Source organism: Schistocerca nitens, chromosome 8, assembly GCF_023898315.1.
Source record: "Schistocerca nitens isolate TAMUIC-IGC-003100 chromosome 8, iqSchNite1.1, whole genome shotgun sequence".
Lineage (NCBI taxonomy): Eukaryota > Metazoa > Arthropoda > Insecta > Orthoptera > Acrididae > Schistocerca > Schistocerca nitens.
In genome coordinates this window covers 540,653,499-540,676,907 of record NC_064621.1, presented here as the reverse complement: position 1 = coordinate 540,676,907, position 23,409 = coordinate 540,653,499, and the positions used below count along the sequence as shown (strand labels likewise).

The 23,409-nt window shown below is 42.3% G+C and overlaps 1 protein-coding gene across 5 annotated transcripts in view; it reads left to right on the top strand.

Annotated features, from left to right (window-relative positions):
• LOC126198434 (F-box/LRR-repeat protein 7-like) overlaps positions 1-23,409 on the top strand; it is a 93,759-nt gene that overhangs the window by 50,439 nt on the left and 19,911 nt on the right. For all 5 annotated transcript variants that reach the window (XM_049934744.1, XM_049934745.1, XM_049934746.1 and 2 more), the window contains exons 5-8: positions 2,320-2,615; positions 12,426-12,611; positions 14,041-14,321; positions 16,161-16,440. In XM_049934744.1, the coding sequence (XP_049790701.1) occupies positions 2,320-2,615; positions 12,426-12,611; positions 14,041-14,321; positions 16,161-16,440 (1,043 nt within the window). The remainder of the gene's footprint in view (positions 1-2,319; positions 2,616-12,425; positions 12,612-14,040; positions 14,322-16,160; positions 16,441-23,409) is intronic.

The following is a 23,409-nucleotide window of genomic DNA, read 5'->3' as shown; positions in this document are numbered from 1 at the left end:
ATGTAAATACAGAAGATGGGAAGGGAAACAGAAAAAGCAAAGGAGAAATGGCTGACAGAAAAGTGACAAGATAGAGAAATTAGAGAGAGAGAAGGAAAATGATATGATGTATAAAGAAGCAATGGATTTGATATTCAGGGAAAAGAGAAACAACACTGGACTAAAGGAAGTAGAGGCAGCAGATGGTAAAATGGTGAGTGTACCCCAAGAAATAATGAGAAGATGGGAAGAATATATAGGATGGCTATACTCTGCAGACAGCCAACCAAGTGAAGAAGACTTTGGGATAGAAGAAAAAGATAAAGTTGCAGGTGGTGACGAACAATTTGGTTTCAGGCGAAGGAGTGGGAACTAGAGATGCCATTGGGCTACTGAGTGATAGGGGAGAGGTACACAGAGAAGAAATGGAAGGTGTATGTTGTGTTCATTGATCTTGAGGCTTTTGACTGTCATATGGGACAAACTGATGGAAATCCTAAGGAAACATGGAGTTGACTGGAGGGATAGATGGCTAATTAGAAATTTGAACCAGGGAGCAAGAGTAAGAATAGGTGGTGTGATGAGTGAAGAAATTGAACTGGGAAGAGGTGTAAGACAAGGTTGTTCTTTATCACCAACACTGTTTAATATATATCTGGAGGAAATTATTAGTGAAAGTTTTGGTGGAAGGAGAGGAGTTTGTATAGGGGGACGGACAGTGGAGTGTATAAGATTTGCAGAAGACAAGATTGTGATGGCAGAGTGTGCAAGAGAGATGGAACAAATGTTAGATGGTCTAAACACCAAATTAGAATAATATGGAATGAAGATCAAGAAGAGGAAGAAAACAGAAAGCATGGTAATCGGAGGAAAGGAGAGAAAATGCCATATGAAAATAGGGGGAGAGGAAATAGATCAAGTGAGTAACTTCAGTTACTTGGGAAGTGTAGTAATGGATGATATTTAGTGCTCAACAGAAATTAGGAAAAGAATTGCAATTGCAAAAGGAGGATTCAAGAGGAAACAGAAATTACTTTGTGGACCACTAAACAAAGATCTGAGGAAAAGACTTGCCAAATGTTTCATCTGGAGTGTTGCACTATATGGTGCGCATAGACCTGGACATTGAGGAAGGAAGATGAAAGAAGATTGGAGGCACTAGAGTTGTGGATATGGAGAAGAATGGAAAATGTGAAATGGGAAGACAGAGTAAGGAATGAGGAAGTGTTAAGAAGAGTTGGAGAAGAAACATGGTGAAAGTCGTCAAAGAGAAAACGGAACTGGATTGGACATTGTTTGAGGAGGGACAGTTTATTGAAGGAAGGAATGGTGGAGGGAAAAAGGAAAGAGGAAAAAGAAGATATCAAATGCTGGACAATATCAAAGGAGGCAAATATTCAGAAATGAAAAGACTGGCTATGGACAAACAAACGTGGAAGAGGCTTAACCCATGACAAGACCTGCTGTAAGGCAGAATACCATACAACACTGATTCCACAGTTAATTCGAAGCATTGTTGTTTTTTGTTCTAACCAGCACAGGTCACTTGTCTGAAACTCGGCCATGGACTGACTGTCTGACCAAAAATTGGGGCCCTTATATATAATCACAATAATTGGTACTGAAACTGCACATTGTTTGAAGTTAAATTTACAGAAATTACAATTAAATTTTAACTTCCTCAATGAAATGAATACATCGAAAAATTGCATCTTTTTAACAGTTTTTTCTGCTCTGAGGTTTAGGCTGAATTATTTGTTTAAACCATGAAATTAACAAATATAATTATGCAAACAATACATATAACAAAACTGTTAATTACTTTGGAATTAATGAAGGGCCAGTTTTACTAACATGTTTTTGAATAGAGCTAAATAGGTACTTTAAGATTATTAATATTTTGTCTTCCAAATGTTTATTATAAGTATAGAATTTATACTTGTTTGTGTGTCAACATTCACCCTATAATGTAACTTACTAACTCGGAATAACCAAAATAAATTAGAAAATCAAATACATACTCAAAACTAAGCACAAAATTAGATCTGTTGTTATAATCTTTAAAACTGAGGGTCAACCTTTCTCTATTATGAAAATGCAGATTATATTCACGTAAGTTAATGTTAATTAAGTCAAAATGAAAAAAATTAATTTCAAGGAGGCAGAGGACAAAACAAGGGGAATTAAAATTATCCCAGCTTGCTTTGTCAGTGAGAAGGTACTTTTTCTCTATGTAGTGATTGTAGCTGTTGCTTAATAAATATTTATTATTGTTGTATAAAACTCAATTAGAACCTGTCCATTGTGTACCAAATCAGATCTGTGTATACATATTCACAGAGCCATGATGAAGAGTAAGACCTTGCATGGTATCACACTGAATGGCAAGAGACTATATGTGGCACCTGCTGACAGCTGGCACCAACCATATCAAGCAGCGGATGGTACATTAGTCCTTGATCCATGGCGGGGATCACAAAGTGCTAGTGCTGGTGGTACCAAGAAAGTAGCTCCCATACTGCAGCAAGATACAGATGTAGAAGAGTCTCTGTGTATGGTCAATATCCTCAACGATGACTGTCTTATGCATGTTTTTTCCTATCTGTCATGCTATGAAAGGATTGCAATTGAACGAGGTAATTATTAAATGTTTTGGTGAACTTCTGTATATAAATAGTATGCTGTTGAATAGTGTGTGCGTGTGTATCATGTGTACCAGTCCTGTCAAGGAAAAGATAATGTGAGAAAGTAATTAGAAAAGTTTTTGTCATTTGAATTTTTTTCTGCTGTCGTTGTGCTGAAGTTTGTATACCTTGCTGTTAGAGAATATTGTGAATAACTTAGAATTATTCATTCTTTAATCACCTTGTGTAAAGAATATTATTCTAAAACCTAATATTTTAGCCTTAAGCATTCCTTCCACTTTAGGAGTTACTTGCTGTAATAGTTACATTCTGTGGAATTGTTTCCTCATTTCCAGGGAAAGGAAGGGAAAGTAAGTAACTGTTGAGATGTGCATTGTTCATGCCACTGGACACTCAGCACAGCACCTTCTAGATTTTCTGTAATCTCCTGAAATCATTTGAGGCAAATATTGGGATAGTTCTGTTGCAAAGGCAAAATTTTGATTTCATGCTCTATCCTTTTCCAGTCTAAACTTACACTTTGTAATGACCTTCCTTCCTATTGTGTGTGGTGATAGTGTATCAGCTGTACAGGCTGATATATTTTCTGAAAATGGTATTTATATCGGCTCTTCCAGTTGTTTATTTGGATAATAAATTTGCTTAGTGTCCATAAACAATTATTTCACATTGGCAGCCACTATTGCTCTTCTTAGTAAATTTATTAGATGGATTGCTTCTTTTGTTCTCATGATTATCAATCTGATTGTTTTGAAGCCTAAAATATTCCAGCATTTATTTTGTTGCCCATCAGTGTCTATCTGTAGAGGAATTACTGTAGTGACATTTTTCAGGATGTTTATAAAAAGTGCTTGTAATTCGGATGGATAATGACAAACCTTTGACCTTTAAATTATTGTGTGTTCTTCTACTCGCTGTCAAAAATATCTGTAGAAGATAATGGGACTGACAATGGGGACGGTAAATTAACTGCCAATTGACTGGTTGTGACAAACTATCAGCCAATCACTTTCTGTGGGCTTCGAAATAAGTTTCAAAAAAATGGTTCAAATGGCTCTGAGCACTATGGGACTCAACTGCTGTGGTCATCAGTCCCCTAGAACTTAGAACTACTTAAACCTAACTAACCTAAGGACATCACACACATCCATGCCCGAGGCAGGATTCGAACCTGCGACCGTAGCAGTCGCACGGTTCCGGACTGCGCACCTAGAACCGCGAGACCACCGCGGCCGGCGAAACATGTTTGTGCATTGTAAAAAAACAGTGCCCTTCACAACATTATAGCATTGCTGAAGCCTCTCAAGTGTTTCTATTCTTCAAAATATTTTGCTGTCTGTGTAATCTTAAACACTATCCACAATTAAGTTCCTGTAGGAATTACTCGCAAAACTTTGCCCTGTGTTGTTGCACTGAATCATTGTTGTAGGGATAAAGGATTGCAGGTACAAGATGGATTGGGAAGGTTGGTTAACCTGCCTGTATGTGAAGACATCCTTCTAGTACAGTAACTTGCTGAGGCTACAGACCTTATACTACTACCCCCAGGGGGTTCACAACTCTTTTGTGGATACGTGCGTGGCGAGCACGGGACCCCGAGCTAATGTGGCCTTCCTTCCTTTCCGGGCTGCATACCTTCCCTTCCCTTCCCTTCCTTTCCGCATCCTTCCCCATTCCCCATCTTCGCCCCCCCCCCCCCCCCCCGCCACCTCCGCCTCTTTCCTTCCCTTTTTCTCCCTCTGGGAGTATTGTTTGTGCCTACGTCCGGAGACGGTCGCTCGAAACTGTAACAAATTCTTTGCTTTCTCCGCTTGCAAGTCTTCGTCCTTCCTTTGACCTTCTCTTTTCCTTAACTCTTCTCTTTGCCCTTTTCTCCGCTGCGGCGTTTGAGACCTCTCTTCTTTCCTTTCCCTTTCTCTTTTTTCCTCCCTGTGCGTGTCTGAAGGCCGACCCACGCAATTCCATGCGTAGCCGGTGACGGGGTAATGTGTAATTCCCCTCCCCGGGTAGACAAGTAGGACACGTACATACCCGCTGGTAACGGCCAGGCCCAGGGAGGGGTGATTACCCGAGCTGATACCTTCCGAAAGTGCCGATTGGTCCATCCGTCCGTTTGTCGGGAGGTGTGACCTGAGGTGTGAACAATCACCTAAGGCGGGAGTGCCCTCAGAGAGGGCCCCCACAAGGAAGGAGCGCGCCATCGGAGACGCCGGTAATCATGGGGGATACTATCGCAATGGTTTCCTCATCTTCTACTATGTCAGCTCACAAGCGTAAGTTCAATGACTCTCAGCCACAGACAGTCCTTCAATCGTTGCCACAGTTCCTTGTTGTTTCTCGGTCTGACGAAGGTCACGACTTCTCCACGGTCAACCCTTTCATTATTCAGAAAGGTGTCGACGCAATTGCAGGTCCTGTAAAGTCTTGTTCCAGATTACGAAATGGCACCTTGTTGTTAGAAACAGTCAGTGCCCTCCAGGCACAAAAATTGCTGCGTACTTCACTGCTACACACCTTCCCTGTCCGTGTGGAACCGCACCGTACTTTAAATTCATCACGTGGGGTCGTTTATACTCGCTCCCTCGACGGATTGTCCGATAAGGAAATTCAACACTACCTGTCTGACCAGGACGTAACGGCAGTTCATAGTCATGAAAAGGGTTGACACGAACATCATTCCAACCCGTACTGTCTTCTTGACATTTGACAAAGTTCAACTCCCATCGAAAATCAAAGCAGGCTATGAGATAATTTCTGTTCGCCCTTACATCCCAACCCTATGCGTTGCTATCGGTGTCAGCGGTTCAATCACACCAGCCAGTCCTGTTCCAATCCGGCCAAATGTGTTACATGTGGCAAGGATGCCCATGAGGGTGCTTGTCCACCTCCACCCCTCGTTGCATCAACTGTATGGGTGACCACGCTGCTTCCTCTCGAGATTGCCCCATTTTTAAAGACGAAAAGCTCATTCAGGAAATTACTGAAGGAAAAAGTGTCGACCTTTGCTGCTCGAAAATTATTCGTCAGTCGACAGCCCACCGTGCCTCAGACAGGAAAATACAGTACTGTCCTTGCCTCTCCTCGGCCAACAAAGGAGGTGGCCATGCAGACTTGTGACCTTATCTTTTCTGCCACGGTCGTCAGATCAGCCAGTACAAAGATCGCCCGTTCAACCTCCCCACTTTCGCTTGCCCACTCTATGGCTCACCCTTCATCGGGTTCTGCTAAATCTCGAGCCCAAAAGTCAGACACCAAGACTTTGAAAAAAGAGCATACTCGTGAAGATTTTGTACGTACCCCAACTTCACAACCATCGGTTCCTCCTTCTTCTAAACATCATGTTTCCAAGAAGGCTAGTAAGAAACCCAGTTCATCTCCTTCTCCGCCAAGGCGTGTCTCATCTACAGCACCACCTGGCGGTAATCGCCCTCGGCCGTCTTCTGTGTCGCCGAGGCGCACTGCTGGTGGCCGATCAACCAGCCGATCGCTGGTGGCAGGAGCTGCTGCTGAACAACCTATGGATCAGGATCTTCTGCCTTCGGCTGAATGCCATTCCATGCTGTCGGTCGCAAGCTCTGAGCAGTCGCTGAGTTGACGGCAACCTTGGTCACATTCCTCCATTTTCTGTTCACCGTATGTCCATTATCCACTGGAATATCCGCGGCCTTCGAGCCAATCGGGATGAATTGTCGATCCTCTTACGATCCTACTCGTTAGTCATCTGTCTTCAGGAAACAAAGCTGCGTCCCCATGACCGCTTTGTTCTCCCCCATTTTCAGTCCGTCCGATTTGATCTCCCCTCTGTTGAAGGCACTCCAGCACATTGAGGACTCATGATTCTTCTCCATGATACTCTCCATTATCACCCAATCCCCTTAAACACTTCCTTCCAAGCTGTCGCTATCCGTCTTTCCCTTTCTGGATATACCTTTTCTCTTTGTACTGTATACATTCCATCGTCCACACCAATGGCACGAGCTGATCTCCTTCATCTTCTTGGTCAGCTTCCACCCCCCCTATTTGCTGGTTGGGGACTTCAATGCCCACCATCCGCTTTGGGGATCTCCACATCCTTGTCCGCGTGGCTCACTATTGCTAGACGTCTTCCACCAAGCGGATCTAGTTTGCCTCAACACTGGGGACCCTACATATTTGTCTGCCTCCACGACAAATTTCTCTCATTTGGACCTTTCGGCCGGTACTGTTCCGCTAGCTCAGTGCTTCGAATGGTTCGCCCTTGATGATACACAATAGAGTGACCACTTTCCATGTGTCCTTAGACGGCAGCCTCAACAGCCATATATGCGCCCGCGACGCTGGAAGTTTGGCCAAGCCGATTGGACACTTTTTTTCGTCTCTAGCGACATTCGATGACCGACACTTTCCTAGCGTCGACGATGAGGTCACACATATTACAGACGTTATTCTTACAGCTGTGGAACGTTCAATACCACGCACCTCCGCATTGCTCCGGCACCCCCCAGTTCCTTGGTGGAACGCGGTATACCGTGACGCAATACATGAGCGGCGACGTGCTCTTCGCATTTTCCGCCACCATCCTACTTTGGACAACTGTATCTGCTATAAGCAGTTCCGTGCGCGATGCCGTCGCGTCATCCGCGATAGCAATTCTTTACTAGCTCATTTACCACCTTCACTCCCTCCTCGGAAGTTTGGAGTCGGATTCGACGGTTCTCAGGCGCGCCTAGTTTCTCCCCGGTCTCTGAGCTCACTGTCGCGCATGATACATTAGTGGACCCCGTCGCAATTTCTAACTCATTTGGTCAACACTTTGCTGAGATTTCAAGCTCTTCAAATTACCCGCCAGCGTTTCTCCCAAAGAAACGTGCAGTGGAAGTGCGAACTCTTGCTTTCTCCTCTCAAAATCGTGAAAGCTACAATACCTTTTTCTCCATGCGGGAACTCCAACATGCTTTCTCTTCTTCTCGCTCCTCCGCCCCAGGACCGGATGGTATCCACATCCAAATGTAGCTGCATTTATCATACCATAGTCTGCTTTACCTCCTTCGCCTTTATAATCGAATTTGGACCGACAGTACTTTTCCCAGACGATGGCGGGAAGCTATCATCGTCCCTGTTCCGAAACCTGGAAAGGACAAACATCTCCCCTATAGCTATCGCCCCATTTCTCTCAAGAGTAGTGTATGTAAGGTTTTGGAGCGTATGGTGAATTGCCGTTAAGCTTGGTGGCTGGAGTCGCGCAGTCTTTTAACACCTGCCCAATGCGGTTTCCGAAAGCATCGTTCTGCAGTTGACCATCTTGTTGCTCTCTCCACTTAATCATGAACAATTTTCTCCGGAAACGCCAAACAGTAGCAATATTTTTTGATCTGGAGAGAGCATACGATACCTGTTGGAGGACAGGCATCCTCCGCACACTGTTCTCTTGGGGCTTTCGAGGTCGGCTGCCCCTTTTTCTTCACGAATTTATGGCAGAGCGCACATTTAGAGTGCGGGTGAACACCACTCTCTCCCGTACTTTCTCCCAAGAAAACGGGGTACCCCAGGGCTCCGTGCTGAGTGTTTTACTGTTTGCCATTGCCATAAATCCGATTATGGATTGTCTCCTTCCTGATGATGTCTCGGGCTCCCTCTTTGTGGACGATTTTGCGATCTACTACAGCTCTCAACGGACCAGCCTTCTTGAACGGCATCTTCAAGGATGTCTCGATCGCCTCCACTCTTGGAGCATCGAAACCGGCTTCCGTTTTTCTCCCCGTAAGACTGTTGGTGTTAATTTTTGGCGACTTAAGGAGTTTCTTCCACCCTCCTTACATCTAGGACCTGTCAACCTTCCGTTTTCGGACGTCGCTAAATTCTCGGGTCTTATGTTTGACAGAAAACTGTGCTGGTCCTCCTACGTTTCCTATCTTTCGGCTCGCTGTCTGCGATCCCTCAACACCCTCCGTGTCCTGAATGGTACCTCCTGGGTAGCAGACAGAGTGGTCCTTCTTCGCCTGTATCGCACCTTAGTGCGCTCGAAATTGGACTATGGAAGCATAGTTCACTCCTCTGCTCGGCCGTCTATTCTTCGGCGTCTCGACTCTATCCACCACCGTGGATTACGTTCAGTGTCTGGAGCTTTTTACACCAGCCCTGTGGAAAGCCTTTATGCTGAGACTGCTGAACCTCCGCGGTCCATTCGGCGAGCTGTCCTTCTGAGTCGTTATGCTAGCCATCTGTCTTCCATGCCTGCTAATCCAGCCCATGACATTTTCTTCGATGCCTCCTTGGATGTAGGGTACGCAGGCCGCCCTTCCTCCCTACTACCACCGGGAGTCCGCTTCCGTCAACTGCTCCATTCTCTTTCCTTCCGCTTTCCTAAAACCTTCTTGACAACTTGGGGTACAGCACTGCCTTGGCTCCGTCCCCGGATCTGCCTGCTCCGTGACCTTTGTCAATTTCCCAAGGATGGTACCCCTTCACTTGTTTATCGTCGGGCATTTTCTGCTCTATGTGCACAAATGTAGGAAGCCACATTTATTTACACTTACGGCTCGAAAACATCGTTAGGTGTAGGGAGTGCCTATATTGGTGGCAACACCCCCAAATAGATTTCGGCTTCCCGACCAGTGTCGGTTTATACTGCGGAGCTTTACGCTGTTCTCCAGGCTGTCCAATACATCCGCCGCCATCAGCGGATACAGTATGTTATCTGTTCAGATTCTCTCAGCTCTCTCCTCAGTCTCCAAGCTCTCTACCCTGGCCTCCCTCTGGTCCACCGGATTCAGGACTGCCTGCGCTTGCTCCATTTGGGGGGCGTCTCTGTGGCGTTCCTCTGGCTCCCAGGACACATTGGTATCTGTGGCAATGAGGCGGCCGATATAGCGGCCAAGGCTGCAGTCTCTTCTTCGGCCAGCTATTCGATAGATTCCCTTCGCCGATCTACAGAGTGTTTTATGTCGTCGTGTTCTTTTAGGGCACACACATTGGTCGACACTTCCCCATAATAAATTGCGTGACGTGAAAGCTCTTCCCTGTGCTTGGACCTCTTCCTCCCGAACGCGTCATCGGGAGGAGGTAATTTTAATTAGACTCCGGATAGGGCACCGTCTTTTTAGCCATCGACATCTTTTAAAGCGGCGATCCTCCCCCACTGTGTCCCCACTGCTCTCAGCTGTGGACGGTAAGACACCTTTTAATTGAGTGCCCCTATTTTACTCAGTTACGCGCCCGTCTACAGCTGTCACCTGAGATATCGTCCATTTTAGCAGATGACACGCGCTCGGCCGATCGCTTTCTCGAGTTTATTAGTGCCAGTGAAATGTCAGTCATTTGAAGCTCCTTTTGGGGACAACCAACCACTTTCTGTAGTGGATTTTTAAGCTTTCCTTCTGCTTTTAGTTTCTCCAATTTTTTGAGTTTCGTTCCCATTGCTGCTGCTTTCCATTTGCATTTTTTACCGTTTCCTAAGTCACAGACCGGGCGCTAATGACCATAGCAGTTTTGCGCCCTAAAATCAAAACAAAAAAAAGACCTTGTACTGGCCTTCAGAATTTACTATCAGTCACAATGTTTCCCATCATAGAGGAGCTGCTGAGTGACCTGTCCTGCACCTTCCACTCTTATAAAGGCACTGCGCGATGAGGTGAATGCACTGTCGCCCCGTGAGATGATTTGGGAATAGTGTTTACTTACGACGGGAAGTTAAGTTTGGCGATTGTCTGTTGGTATAGTGTGTTTCTGGGACGTGGGACAACCTTGACTGAATTATGAAAAGGGACAAATAAGGTGTTAATGTTATTATGGGGCAATATTATGTTGTTTCAATCCTATGAACACCAGTATCAGGGTGGTTTGACAAGTCTGGTAAATTTCCATGAAAGAAAGGAACATTTTTGTTGTGCCTTCAATTTTGGTGAGCTTGATTATTCCAAGGACTGTATAAAGAATTTCAACAATGTACAGTGTAGTTTGTTGACACTGTTTGAATTGGTCATGTCAGCTGTGATTGAAAGTGGAGAAAACAGTTTTTTCTGCTGTTAATAAACATCTTCATTTGAAGGGTTGGACTATCACACAAATCAGAGTTGGATGAAGTTTACATGGCCTCTGCACCATCGTTGAAGAGGATTTACTTTTGGATCAGTGAATTTAAATGTGATTGGACGATTACCAAAGGCAGTGTGTTCTGGCTGTCCAGTTGTCACCGCACAGGATACCATTGACAAAATTCGTGATATGGTAATGCAAGACCACTGAATAAAATATTGAGAGATGAGACTGTAGGCATCTCAACCGAGTGAGTGCATAGTATCCTGCACTGTGAATTGGCTATGAATAAGCTGTGTGCGAGGTGGGTGCCACAATTGGTCAGTCAAACAAAAGCGCATTTGGCACATTATTTCAACACAGTGTCCGGCGATCTTTAATCACAATCTAAAAGACTTGTGCTGATGAAACCTGGATCCATCGTGATTCTGCAGTCAAAACAATGAAAAGATGCTGGTGAAAGTGCACCAAAGAAGGCAAAGATCATTTTGTCAGCTGGCAAGGTGATGGCCAATGAGTTTGACGATTCCCAAGGAATAGTCATAAGCTATTACTTGGAAAAAATCAGTCTTAACTGGACTCTGTTTTGCTTCATTGTTGGACTATTTGATTCTTGGATTAGCTGAAAAAGACCAAGGTTGGCACTCAGGAAAGTGCTCTTTCCCCAGGATAAAGCACCATCACGGACATAAATTATGATAATGGCGAAAGTGAATGAATTGCGCTTTGAATTGTTTCTCATCCACCCTATGCACCGAACTTCAGCTGAAGTGACTTCTTCCTGCTCCCTAACTTGAGCTTTAATTTGCTGGGAAGAAATTTGCATCAAATGAGGAACTGATAGTAACAGTCAATGAGTATTTTGCAGAGTTTGATGGAACCTACATTTATGATAGAATGAAAAAGCTGGAGTATTGCTGTGGACCAAGTGTATCTCCATCAAAGGAGACTATATTGAAAAGTAAGGAGAGTTGTTTACAAAACTAACATTCTCTCTCTCTCTCTCTCTCTCTCTCTCTCTCTCTCTCTCTCTCTCTCTCTCTCTCTCTCACACACACACACACACACACTCACTTTTTGTCAGGCCATCCTCATATAATTTTCTAAATTTATAAATCTTTCTTTCGTAAGTGTTTATCTCACAAGTATTGCCATTTAAGTTCGCCACATTCGCATATTGAGAAAAGTGGTCAGTTTAAAGTAGCTGTATGCCACAGGGTGGCCAGAATGAAACTGTCTTGGATATGTATGTATTTTTACGTGGGCAGCTGACTCATTGCGATTTTTAGATACTATTTACAGGCTGTATTGCATGTTTTCTGAAGCAGGTCTATAAAATCCCACCATTGGTTTCTATGCAAGACACTTAAATTTTCCAGGGGTGTTTTATTTTGGCCTCCCTGTTATTTAACTGGAATACATTCATGTTGACAGTTACTAAAAAATGGTGGGGCAACAATATAGTCTTACATTAAAGTTAATTGAAAATTTTAAAAATGACAGGCTGTATGTAAAACTTGTAATAAATGGCCGTAGAAGATGATAATTAAGGGAAATAAGAGATACAGTGTAAGACTTGCTAAAAATATAGCCTGAAGTTGATGGACAAGATAAACTGTTAGTAAGTGGCTACTCAGCTTCTCTTAAGTGTTATCCTTCTTAGTTCTTACTGGTCTATTTTATACAACAAGTATTTTATGTGCATAATTGTACCAGTAAATTTTCTGAGAGATGTGTCTTCCTGATTGTTGAACCCTGCAGTGCTTTATAACATTCTTTTATTGTTAGTGTGCAAAAGGTGGCAGTCCATCAGCCAAATGATGTGGAAATCAACTCGTGAACTCTGTGCAAAGAAATTGCGGAATATACATAAGAGTTTGCCAGCCATTATACAGCGCTGTGGTAGCAGTCTAAAGAAACTAGACCTGTCGCATGATACACAGACAATAAGCAGAGAGACAGTTGTTTGTGTTGGTAAGTACAAAACTTTAAATGATTCACATACCGCTTTCGTTGTAAGCATTACCAACTTATATGTGGGGTTTCCATGATATGCATAAAGTTAAATTATATACTCATTTCAACAATTCCAGGAAAGATTTTAATAGTGTCATATCTAAATATATTAAATAGAACAAGGTCTGTTTTTAATATGAAACTCATGACAGTAATTTCAATCAGTGTGGTTAGTTGTTGGGTTCTAGAGCAAATAGTAATATCACCATGACAACTAGTTGTGGATAATTGCTATCACAATATCTTTGTGTGTTAAATTAGTAGGAGTCTTTTTTTAGCCCCTTCTCCTTTCATGACTTGACCTCTTGGGGACACTTTCAGTGAGGTGTTTGAATATCTGTGGACTAGTGGCTGGCCAGTCTTCTAAAGCCAAAATCAGGGAAGGTCAGTGTGAAGTAGACACCCTGATTCATCCCAGAGGTGTTCCACTGGATTCAGGTTTTTACTCTGGGCAGCCATACCATTCCAAGAATGTTGCTGTTCACAAACCATTGCCTCCCAGGTGCTGCTTTAACAAAATTTGTCGCACTGATCTCATAGTCTTCAAACCGTTCCTCTACTGTGTGCAGTGCACAGCACTGTAAAATGCATTCTTATCCTTCCACATCTAAGGGATCTCTCACTGATCACACACCCTCTTATAGTAATACCACCACCTCTCTACTTTGCTGTTGGCACTATACACAATGGCAGGTAACATTTTCCAGACATAGGGCAAACTGAAACCCTTTCTTTGGTTTACCACAGGGTTATTCATCACTCCAGTTGACTCATTCCAGTCGTCCACTGTCCAGTGCTATCGCTCTTTATGTGGTGTAAAGTGTTATTTGACATGGACTCCAGAAATGTGTATCTTATGAGGAGCTGCTTGGCTTATGAGGAGCTGCTTGTGCATTGTATCCCATTTGTACAAGCTCCCTACATTCAGCTGGACTGATGGTAGCATGTATATAATGTTTAGCAGGGATTGTTCCTTCGTGTTTCCACTCCACTCACATCACCAACAGTTGCCTTGGGCACCATTAGAAGGATTGAAATGTCTGATAGATTTGCTATTCAGACAACAGCCAATGACTAGTCAATGTTTAAAGATGCTTATCTCTCCTGGCTGAGCCATTCTGCTGTCTCTGCTTCTGTGCCGACAACACAGCCCTCCCACCTCTTTATACTAATGAGTCTATCAGGACATCTGCTGACCAGTTCCGCATTGCATAGGCGTGTCGGGATACTTTTGATCAGATGATGTATAAACCCCCCCCCCCCCTCTCTCTCTCTCTCTCTCTCTCTCTCTCTCTCTCTCTCTCTGTGTGTGTGTGTGTGTGTGTGTGTGTGTGTGTGTGTGTGTGTGTAAAAGTTTTTGCAAGACCTTATAGACTGACTGTTGCAGGGCGTTATTGTAGGGAGCTGGAAGAACTGCGCATAACACATTCTCGGCTTAATGGTTCTACATTGCGGCCTCTCAATGGACCACAACTACGTGTCCTGGATTTAACAGGCTGCTGTGGAATATCAGATCGGGATTTATCTCACTTATTAGTGAAGTGCCCTGTGTTGGAGAGACTGTCAGTTGCAGGATGGTTCCGTCTCAGTGGCTGGGGTCTGGGACGTGTCAGCAACTCACTCCGCCACCTCACATTAGATGGGTGCACAGGGCTTGATGGCAAACAGGTGTGTGCTAACAAATAATTAAGTTCAAGAATATTAAGTTGGTACACATTCTGAACTTAAATTTTAGGAACACATTGTAAGGGGGGGGGGGGGGGGGAGTGAAGCTTGGATGATTGCACAGTTAGTTTGAATGATTGTTATAACATTCTCTTTAGTTAAAACCTTATAATTCACTTTCACAGCTGCTATTTGCATTTTTGCTGATATTCCTTGTATGGGCATCAGACTGTGGTCCAGGGCTTAATATCTCTGCATAATGATTAGTCTTCTCTGTGCTGGAAACATCATCAGAGGCTTTTACTCAGAAAGCAGTTAGTCTTAAATAAGTTCAGCGTGCCAAACTTTTTATATGCATCCACACAATCCTCGGAATTTCATAATTTTCTAAATAATTTTTTTGATATAAAGTTCACTATGAAAAAAAAGAAAGTAGTTTCAGTTTTTGATGTATAAGTACTTCAAAAGCACTATGGAACTACATACCTTAAAGTCTACAGAAAGCCAGTTAACACGTATAAATACCTTCACAGAACATTCAATCTCAAGGATGAGCTAGATCATTTAAGAACATTCATCAGAAGAATTACCTGCTCTTATGGAGGTAAGCGGGACACTACACTCCAAAAAGTAAGACATTCTGATCAGAAAGAACCAGCTAAATGGGAAGTTTTCCATTTGTAAAAACTGTCACATATCATATCAGAAAACCTGGTGTTGATACAGTGTTTAAACCAACTAGAGAGGTGTGTGAATATTTGAACACAGCAGAGGATCTATGTGCACTGGTTGCCACTGCAGGAGTATATAAAATACCTCACATTTGGCAAGTGCACTTACAAAGTACAAAAAGAAGCATTAACGCACAACTTATAGAAACGAGCAATTGTTGCCTGGGAAAAAGGAATAAATCAGCAGTAGCAGATGGGGCACTGGGACTAGGGAATCGCCTAAGTTTCCTTTGACACTGTCGTTTTATTAAAAACTAATCATTACTTTGCTAGGCTGTACAGGGGCCGTAGAACTTCAAAAACACAACTACTTTAACAGAAGAAGAGGTGGTCTGAAATTACACAAGTTGTGGTCCTTAGTCCTAAACAAAACAAGCACTGCCAATTTTTCCCCACACAAGCTCCAAAACGCACACTGATGTGACTGCGATCTTAGGTAGCAGTCTGTCAGGAACCTACATGGTGTATATAAGTATAAACAATTTGGCTTGCTGAGCTTGTTTAAGACTCTAATTGCTTTTTGAGTTGTTACAGGTTCAAATGCTTCCAGCATTGAAAGATGGAACTTTAGGCAGATAATTATACCTGGGACCAAGGCCTTGTGACTGTAAAGTAAATATAAGAAATTTAAGTAAAACATTTTTGCTGCTGCCTTCAAGCCTATTCATTAAAATTTTTTGTTTGTTCGATCTGTGTGGTTAGAATCTTGCTTTAATGAGGGGATTCTGTCTACATTTGCTACATGTTCATGTATTTTGCTTAATTTGTACTTCGCAGTTTAATTCATGTTTAATACTATAGACATAGTTTAGCTTCCCAATGTACAGTGCAGCTTTTCTCCATTTCACCCTTATTTCAATCTGTTGCTTCCCCCGTGACATTTAAGAATCTTGGTAACCAATGTGCCTTCTAAATATTGTACAGGCTCAGCTTGTAGACATTGTTTCGCCAAAATGGATTTATTAAAGTAATGAATTTTGTTAGTCTTTGCTTTGAGTAAATTATTTAACATACTGACAGCAATAACAAATTGCACATGCCATAGATAGCTAAGTAAATTATGTGAAAACACAAAGAAAAACTTGTAATTAACAATTGATATATCTTCCAGGTTGCACGTGCGGTTAAAACTATAACAAAGCTGGATTTGAGTGCAAATTGCAGCTTGGGTGATATAGATGTTAAACACATACTGGATAGTGCCAAAAATTTGGAAGAGCTTACAATGGCACAATTATTTCCTCTTCTTAATGGGAGGGCATTCTCTGCCATCGCTGCCAAGGGCGAGCAGCTTACACTTCTAGATCTAAAATTTAATGCATCTTTAACTGATGACCTGTTAATTTCTATTGTAAATAGTTGTATCAATATGAAAGAATTGAATGTAGAAGGTAAGTGACATTTTACAGTAGTAATGCACAATTATAATTCTATATTATTTTCTTAATCAGATAGTTACTTCTGCTGTGGTTAAATTAGTAATGAATCTCAAATTGAAATTTATGGTGCGTACAACTATAGGCGTACAAAAATTGAACAGTTACATAAATTATTGGGCGAATGTTATTGTTTTCGGAAACCAACAGACTTGTCTGTAATGGCTTGGAAATATGCTCATGGACTAAATTTAGCTTCATTATGAACAGCCAGTGCAGTCTGTCTTCCAGTTCCCAAGTAATAATAATCCTTAAATGTTTGATCTGTGCCGTGTCTGGCAGAAATGCATGCCAGTGATGTAGAAGTATGTTGTGCTGTAAAAAGTTATTCTCAATAGTACACCATGCTGTAGAGCTGGTCAGATGCATACTGTACATTATGAAATGCCTAAAGTGTGTGTACGCACGCACATCTTGTTTTATGAAATACTGATTTTTGTCAACACACTTCATGATGGAACTTTCATGTTAGAGTTATTAACAAATAGGTCTGATTTCACACACTTATAAGCAGTCCATTGTTACACTGCAAATGAAATTAATTTAAATTAATCTTAAACATGTGCAGTTCACATGGTAGTGAAATTGATGTGGAAAGTGTAAAACCAGTGTGACAGGATTTTAAGTCTGAGGTTTTGAATTCATATATTCTAAAATTTTCTTTAAATTAATAGGGAGAAGCAGTTTAAGAATTGGAACTCTAGTAAACTGTGTCACTGCAGTGTTATTCTCCTGATTAGTAATTAATTGTAGATGTATCCTTTCAGAAGAATAAATATACAATTTAATTGGAGGGGGAGAAAGGGAAGGAATTCTTTATATTAGCTGCATCAGGACTGTGTGCAAAACCAGTGGTGACATGTGAAAATGTGTGCTGGACCAAGGATCTTGTGCTTACTAGGCAGTTGTGTTAACCATTGCCCCACCCAGGACAGTGTCATAACTGCGCGAACTATCTTGGCACTCTCACAACCGACCCACACTCCCACAGTGTGTCACCTGTCTGCAGTCTTTGTCCATTTCCTCCATGCTTTTTTTTTTTTACTAAGAGATTCGCGCAGGACGTCAGATGTACTTGTGGATCCATTGTCCATCTAGGCAGATCAGTTATATGAATGTGTGATATCTGTTCTTTTGGACATGACCTCCGTTCAATTTGATATGAACTCCCTTATTATCAAGTTACTTGTATGTTTGTATTGTAGCCATCAGTAATTGTGCTGCTACATACAAGCCAGTCAGTTAAAAGCGTACTGTAGGCAACATCAATCAAAGCAGTTCAAGTACAACCCCCACTTTCACATTCCTAGAATTAATGCTTTCCCACCATTTGACATTTTTTATTGCTCTTTTCAAATTGCGTATGTTAACAGTGTTAATTCGCACCCATTTTTACGTTAACATATCAGTAATTTCCCCATGATATACATTTTATGAAACAGTTTGTGGAGGAAAACTGGCATGATTGGCACAAAATGATGGAGGCACTGTTAGCCTTAAAGTAGTGTGTGCAAATGCTTCAGTGTTAACTTTCTGAACACAAAGGCACTCTACTCAGCAGTTCTAAATCGGTAAAAGTCAGAACAATTCGCGATTTGTATTCTGCCTGCTACTGCCAACCTAAACTCAGCCGCAGTGGCTGAGAGGAGTAACTGTTACGATAGAAGTTGGAAGAAAGTATGGACTTCAGAGGAACATTAATTTGTTTCGTGTTAATACCAATTTTCTTTCAGTACTGTGTGCTATAGTAAATAGGATCCTTCTATTATTGTAGCAACGTTGTTTTGGCATTAACTTCTCCCTGTGATAATGATCATATGCAGAGGATATCCATGTCCCCTCATTTGTAACTTGATCATATACGGTAATTTCCTTTATAGTTTGTATACGCTCTGTACATAGTGTCATTTGCTAGCTAAGATTGACAACGCTGATAAGCCTCTTCCGAAAACCAAAAGGCTACTCTAGACAACTGGCTTGCCAAGGGTTTGTGTGTAATGTTTGTAATTTTAAGTGCTTGAAATGTGTCATTAGTTGTTTCTTTCATGTTGTTTTCTGTCACAATTTTAATACTGAAAAAGCCAGTATTGCCAAAAGAGACAGAAAAACTTGTTCTGTGGAATAAAAGGTAAAAACTCCATGAAAAGTTGCTCACCATGGAATACGGGTTGCATTGGCAAAGAGTATAGGAATACCTGTGTCTACACTGAACAATTGTCATGAAAAAGAGACAGAGAACCTATTTTGGAAAGTGCAAGCAACAGTGTGCCAAATTCCAAAAATGAAATACGCCAGTTGTTCAGAATGTGTGGAGCTAGAAGAAATTAAGAACAAATGGTTTCAGCCAGCACGTGCATCGAACGTCCCAGTAAACTATCTGGTGATGTGCGACAGAGTGCTGAAAATTTAGTATTCTTGGGTTCGAGAACTTTATAGCATCTAGTGGGTGGATTTAAGAAGCAGTACAGTGTAGTGTATAAAACTGAATGTGATAAAGAAAACGATGTAGATACAAAATCTGTTCACAGAATGGCAGTGGTAGGTTACAGGAACTTATGAAACAATATAAACTGAAGGATATATTCAGCATTGATGAAACGGCTCTCTCTTTCAGCATACTGTCAGACAAAACGCTTGCCTTCAAAGGCAAAAATTGCCATGTAGTTAAATACAGTAAAGTTTGCGTGACAGTAATGTTAGGCACAAACTCGGATGGTTCCAAAAAACTTTAAACTGTTCTTGATTGGCAAATCGAAAAAAACCACCTTGTTTTAAAAATATAAAAACATTGCCAACAAACTACAATGCCAGCAATGAAGGGCGGATGATGTCGGAATTATTCGAGAAGCAGTTACATTGCGTTGATGCAAGACTAGGCACTCCCAACAGAATAATTCTCTCATTAGTGGATTGTTAAACTGCACATCCCAAAAATATAAGTTTATGTAACGTGCAATCAGTTTGACAGCAAACTGCACAAATTAAACTTTGGATTTGGGTATTATCCCAGTCTTAAAAACATCCTACAGGAAGGAGATTGTGCAGAAAGCATTAACTTTGATCGAGGCCAGGAAAGATGAAGGACGTGGTTTGCACACCAGTACGAAGTGCTAATGACGTCGCTGAGAAACTGCTTGCTTCATTATGGGAAAAGTGGCAGCATCTGGTTAAAGATTTCATACACGCAGACTTTCACACATAAGAAAATGCTGACAGTGCCGACAGTGATAGTGATGGGGACAGTAAGATTCCCTCAATTGGAGTTGTAAATGCAGCTGTGAAAAATATATTTCAGCTGCAGATGTTGATGGCAAAGTTTTCAGTTGTGTTTATGAACTTGAAAACCACATAAAAAATCAGTCAATCCACAGTTCTGCATTTTTTGCTAAAAAGTAGTAACTACTGAACCCATTTGTTCACATCGCATATAGACCATCCAAATTAAATGTCAGTATAATAAAAACAATGATTTATTAATATTTTATGAATGTGTGCTTAAAATGCTTGTCGTACTGTATCCTTTCCTGTAATCTTGGCTGTGGATACAGCATAACCTCAGTTTGTTGATTTGAAGGTGAAAATTTGGCTGCAAGCTGACAAAGCTGGTGAATGTCAAATGAAGGCTGCAGTGATTGACTGATCTGTAGTGTAGTGCCATGTTTAATGCACTCTAAAATGTTTCGCATACTATAAAACCGTTAGATAAGTGGCTGATACTGTGTACATCTGCTGACTTCACTTTTGCAGGAGAAATCTAAAAATGGAGTGTATACTTGATCTGCACTTTTCATTTGCTTCAAGTATAAATACTAAAACTGCCAATTACATCACCTTAGCTTTGCAGGCACGTCAATCAACACAGTGGCTGCTTGGTTAGGGTTTTTTTAGTGTGACTTGTTGTGCTAAAGTGTCACTAAATGTCGTGTCAGCTGCTAAACATGGCACTAAATTCAGATAATCTTTACTAAATAATAAACAATCCCTGATGAGTATTTTGTTATCTGTTAGTGGCATTTATCATACATAACTACAAAAATGAAAGGGGGCCCCCCTGTACATAATCTGTAAAACTTAGTCATTTCCTACATTTTACATCCCCCCCCCCCCCCCCCCCCAATCCATTGAAAAGTGTAGAAGTGGAATTTTACTGTACTTCTGATTGCTGGTATAGTCTTGTTGCTATTTGTGGTACTGTTTTTACTCTGTTTGTTACCACAATATGCACTGACATCTGAAGCATTAGGACACACAGAATAGACATTGTACAGTTTAAATGACTGTAAAGAAGACACACACCACTGTTCTAACCTGTTAACTTTTTCAAATTATATTCCAAAAAATAATAGGTTCTTTTATTTATGAAAAATCCTTTAATGAATGAAATTACATGTAGACATATAAAGACAGCTTTCAAAGTTTTGATTAATGAGTTGCAAAATTTTGAAAATCAACAATAAAATCCAGAGAACACTTGTGCACTGGATTTTCACCAAAAATCCTGAAACTGGAAGTCATTTTTTACTTTCTGTGTAGCTATGAAGTCTAATCTTGTATTTCACAAAGATTTCCTGTGAATACAAGTCTTGAAAGAGCTGGCTGGGGCACAGTGGCTGTATTACGTACCTCTGGTAAACACTTGTTGTTCAACTGATGAATTGTCACTTTTTCTTTAAGAAAATCACCTTCATCTTTACTGCTGCTAAATTCAATGTCGGACAAAGGATCACTGTAGTAATACTTTTTTTAAGCATTGTCTAAACGGCATTGTAGCAGAGCATCTAAAAACGTGCGTTTCATTGTAGAGTATGCAAAGCTGCACCAGGTAAAGGCGATATCTAGTGGCAACCTCCTCAACCAGAAAATGACACCCAGGCTACAAATGTAGTACCAGAAGTTTCTCTGAAGGCATAAAAACAAGATAACTCGAGGTTTTATGTTAAGGAGTTAGAAAATCGTGTATGTGAACAGTACTTCGGATTCTGCTCCCTTGTTCGTGTTGTGCAGCTCTCTTACTATTGTCCAGGGGTATGCCTTTGTATGCAGGGACTTTCATCATTACAATGAGTTATCTTGGTTTTAGAGGCTTTATTATACGGGACCCAATAGCTGCATGTAACTATCATTGTGTGTAGCCTTTATGAAACAACTAATTACAACTTGAAATAGATTTCCATTTTTGTCCCATTGATCTCAATGAAGTTGCCTTTATACACTCCTGGAAATGGAAAAAAGAACACATTGACACCGGTGTGTCAGACCCACCATACTTGCTCCGGACACTGCGAGAGGGCTGTACAAGCAATGATCACACGCACGGCACAGCGGACACACCAGGAACCGCGGTGTTGGCCGTCGAATGGCGCTAGCTGCGCAGCATTTGTGCACCGCCGCCGTCAGTGTCAGCCAGTTTGCCGTGGCATACGGAGCTCCATCGCAGTCTTTAACACTGGTAGCATGCCGCGACAGCGTGGACGTGAACCGTATGTGCAGTTGACGGACTTTGAGCGAGGGCGTATAGTGGGCATGCGGGAGGCCGGGTGGACGTACCGCCGAATTGCTCAACACGTGGGGCGTGAGGTCTCCACAGTACATCGATGTTGTCGCCAGTGGTCGGCGGAAGGTGCACGTGCCCGTCGACCTGGGACCGGACCGCAGCGACGCACGGATGCACGCCAAGACCGTAGGATCCTACGCAGTGCCGTAGGGGACCGCACCGCCACTTCCCAGCAAATTAGGGACACTGTTGCTCCTGGGGTATCGGCGAGGACCATTCGCAACCGTTTCCATGAAGCTGGGCTACGGTCCCGCACACCGTTAGGCCGTCTTCCGCTCACGCCCCAACATCGTGCAGCCCGCCTCCAGTGGTGTCGCGACAGGCGTGAATGGAGGGACGAATGGAGACGTGTCGGCTTCAGCGATGAGAGTCGCTTCTGCCTTGGTGCCAATAATGGTCGTATGCGTGTTTGGCGCCGTGCAGGTGAGCGCCACAATCAGGACTGCATACGACCGAGGCACACAGGGCCAACACCCGGCATCATGGTGTGGGGAGCGATCTCCTACACTGGCCGTACACCACTGATGATCGTCGAGGGGACACTGAATAGTGCACGGTACATCCAAACCGTCATCGAACCCATCGTTCTACCATTCCTAGACCGGCAAGGGAACTTGCTGTTCCAACAGGACAATGCACGTCCGCATGTATCCCGTGCCACCCAACGTGCTCTAGAAGGTGTAAGTCAACTACCCTGGCCAGCAAGATCTCCGGATCTGTCCCCCATTGAGCATGTTTGGGACTGGATGAAGCGTCGTCTCACGCGGTCTGCACGTCCAGCACGAACGCTGGTCCAACTGAGGCGCCAGGTGGAAATGGCATGGCAAGCCGTTCCACAGGACAACATCCAGCATCTCTACGATCGTCTCCATGGGAGAATAGCAGCCTGCATTGCTGCGAAAGGTGGATATACACTGTACTAGTGCCGACATTGTGCATGCTCTGTTGCCTGTGTCTATGTGCCTGTGGTTCTGTCAGTGTGATCATGTGATGTATCTGACCCCAGGAATGTGTCAATAAAGTTTCCCCTTCCTGGGACAATGAATTCACGGTGTTCTTATTTCAATTTCCAGGAGTGTAGAAACTTATTTAGGCAAATGATTGAAGATGAGAATGTGCAGTACACTGACATTTGCAATTATATGGCAAATTTAACACCCTAGTATTGTAAAAAATCTCTTATTGGAAAAATCCATTGTAAACTCAAAACCATTTTCCACTGAGCTTTTTTACTTCTCCATTTACTTTTATTAGCTTCCAAAGCAAACTCAAAATTATGCCATCACAGAAAGCTTATAACACGACTTATTAAACATCTAAAAAGTGTGCTGTTTTTATATTAGAGTTAAAAAAAATAAAATGCTGCGTTC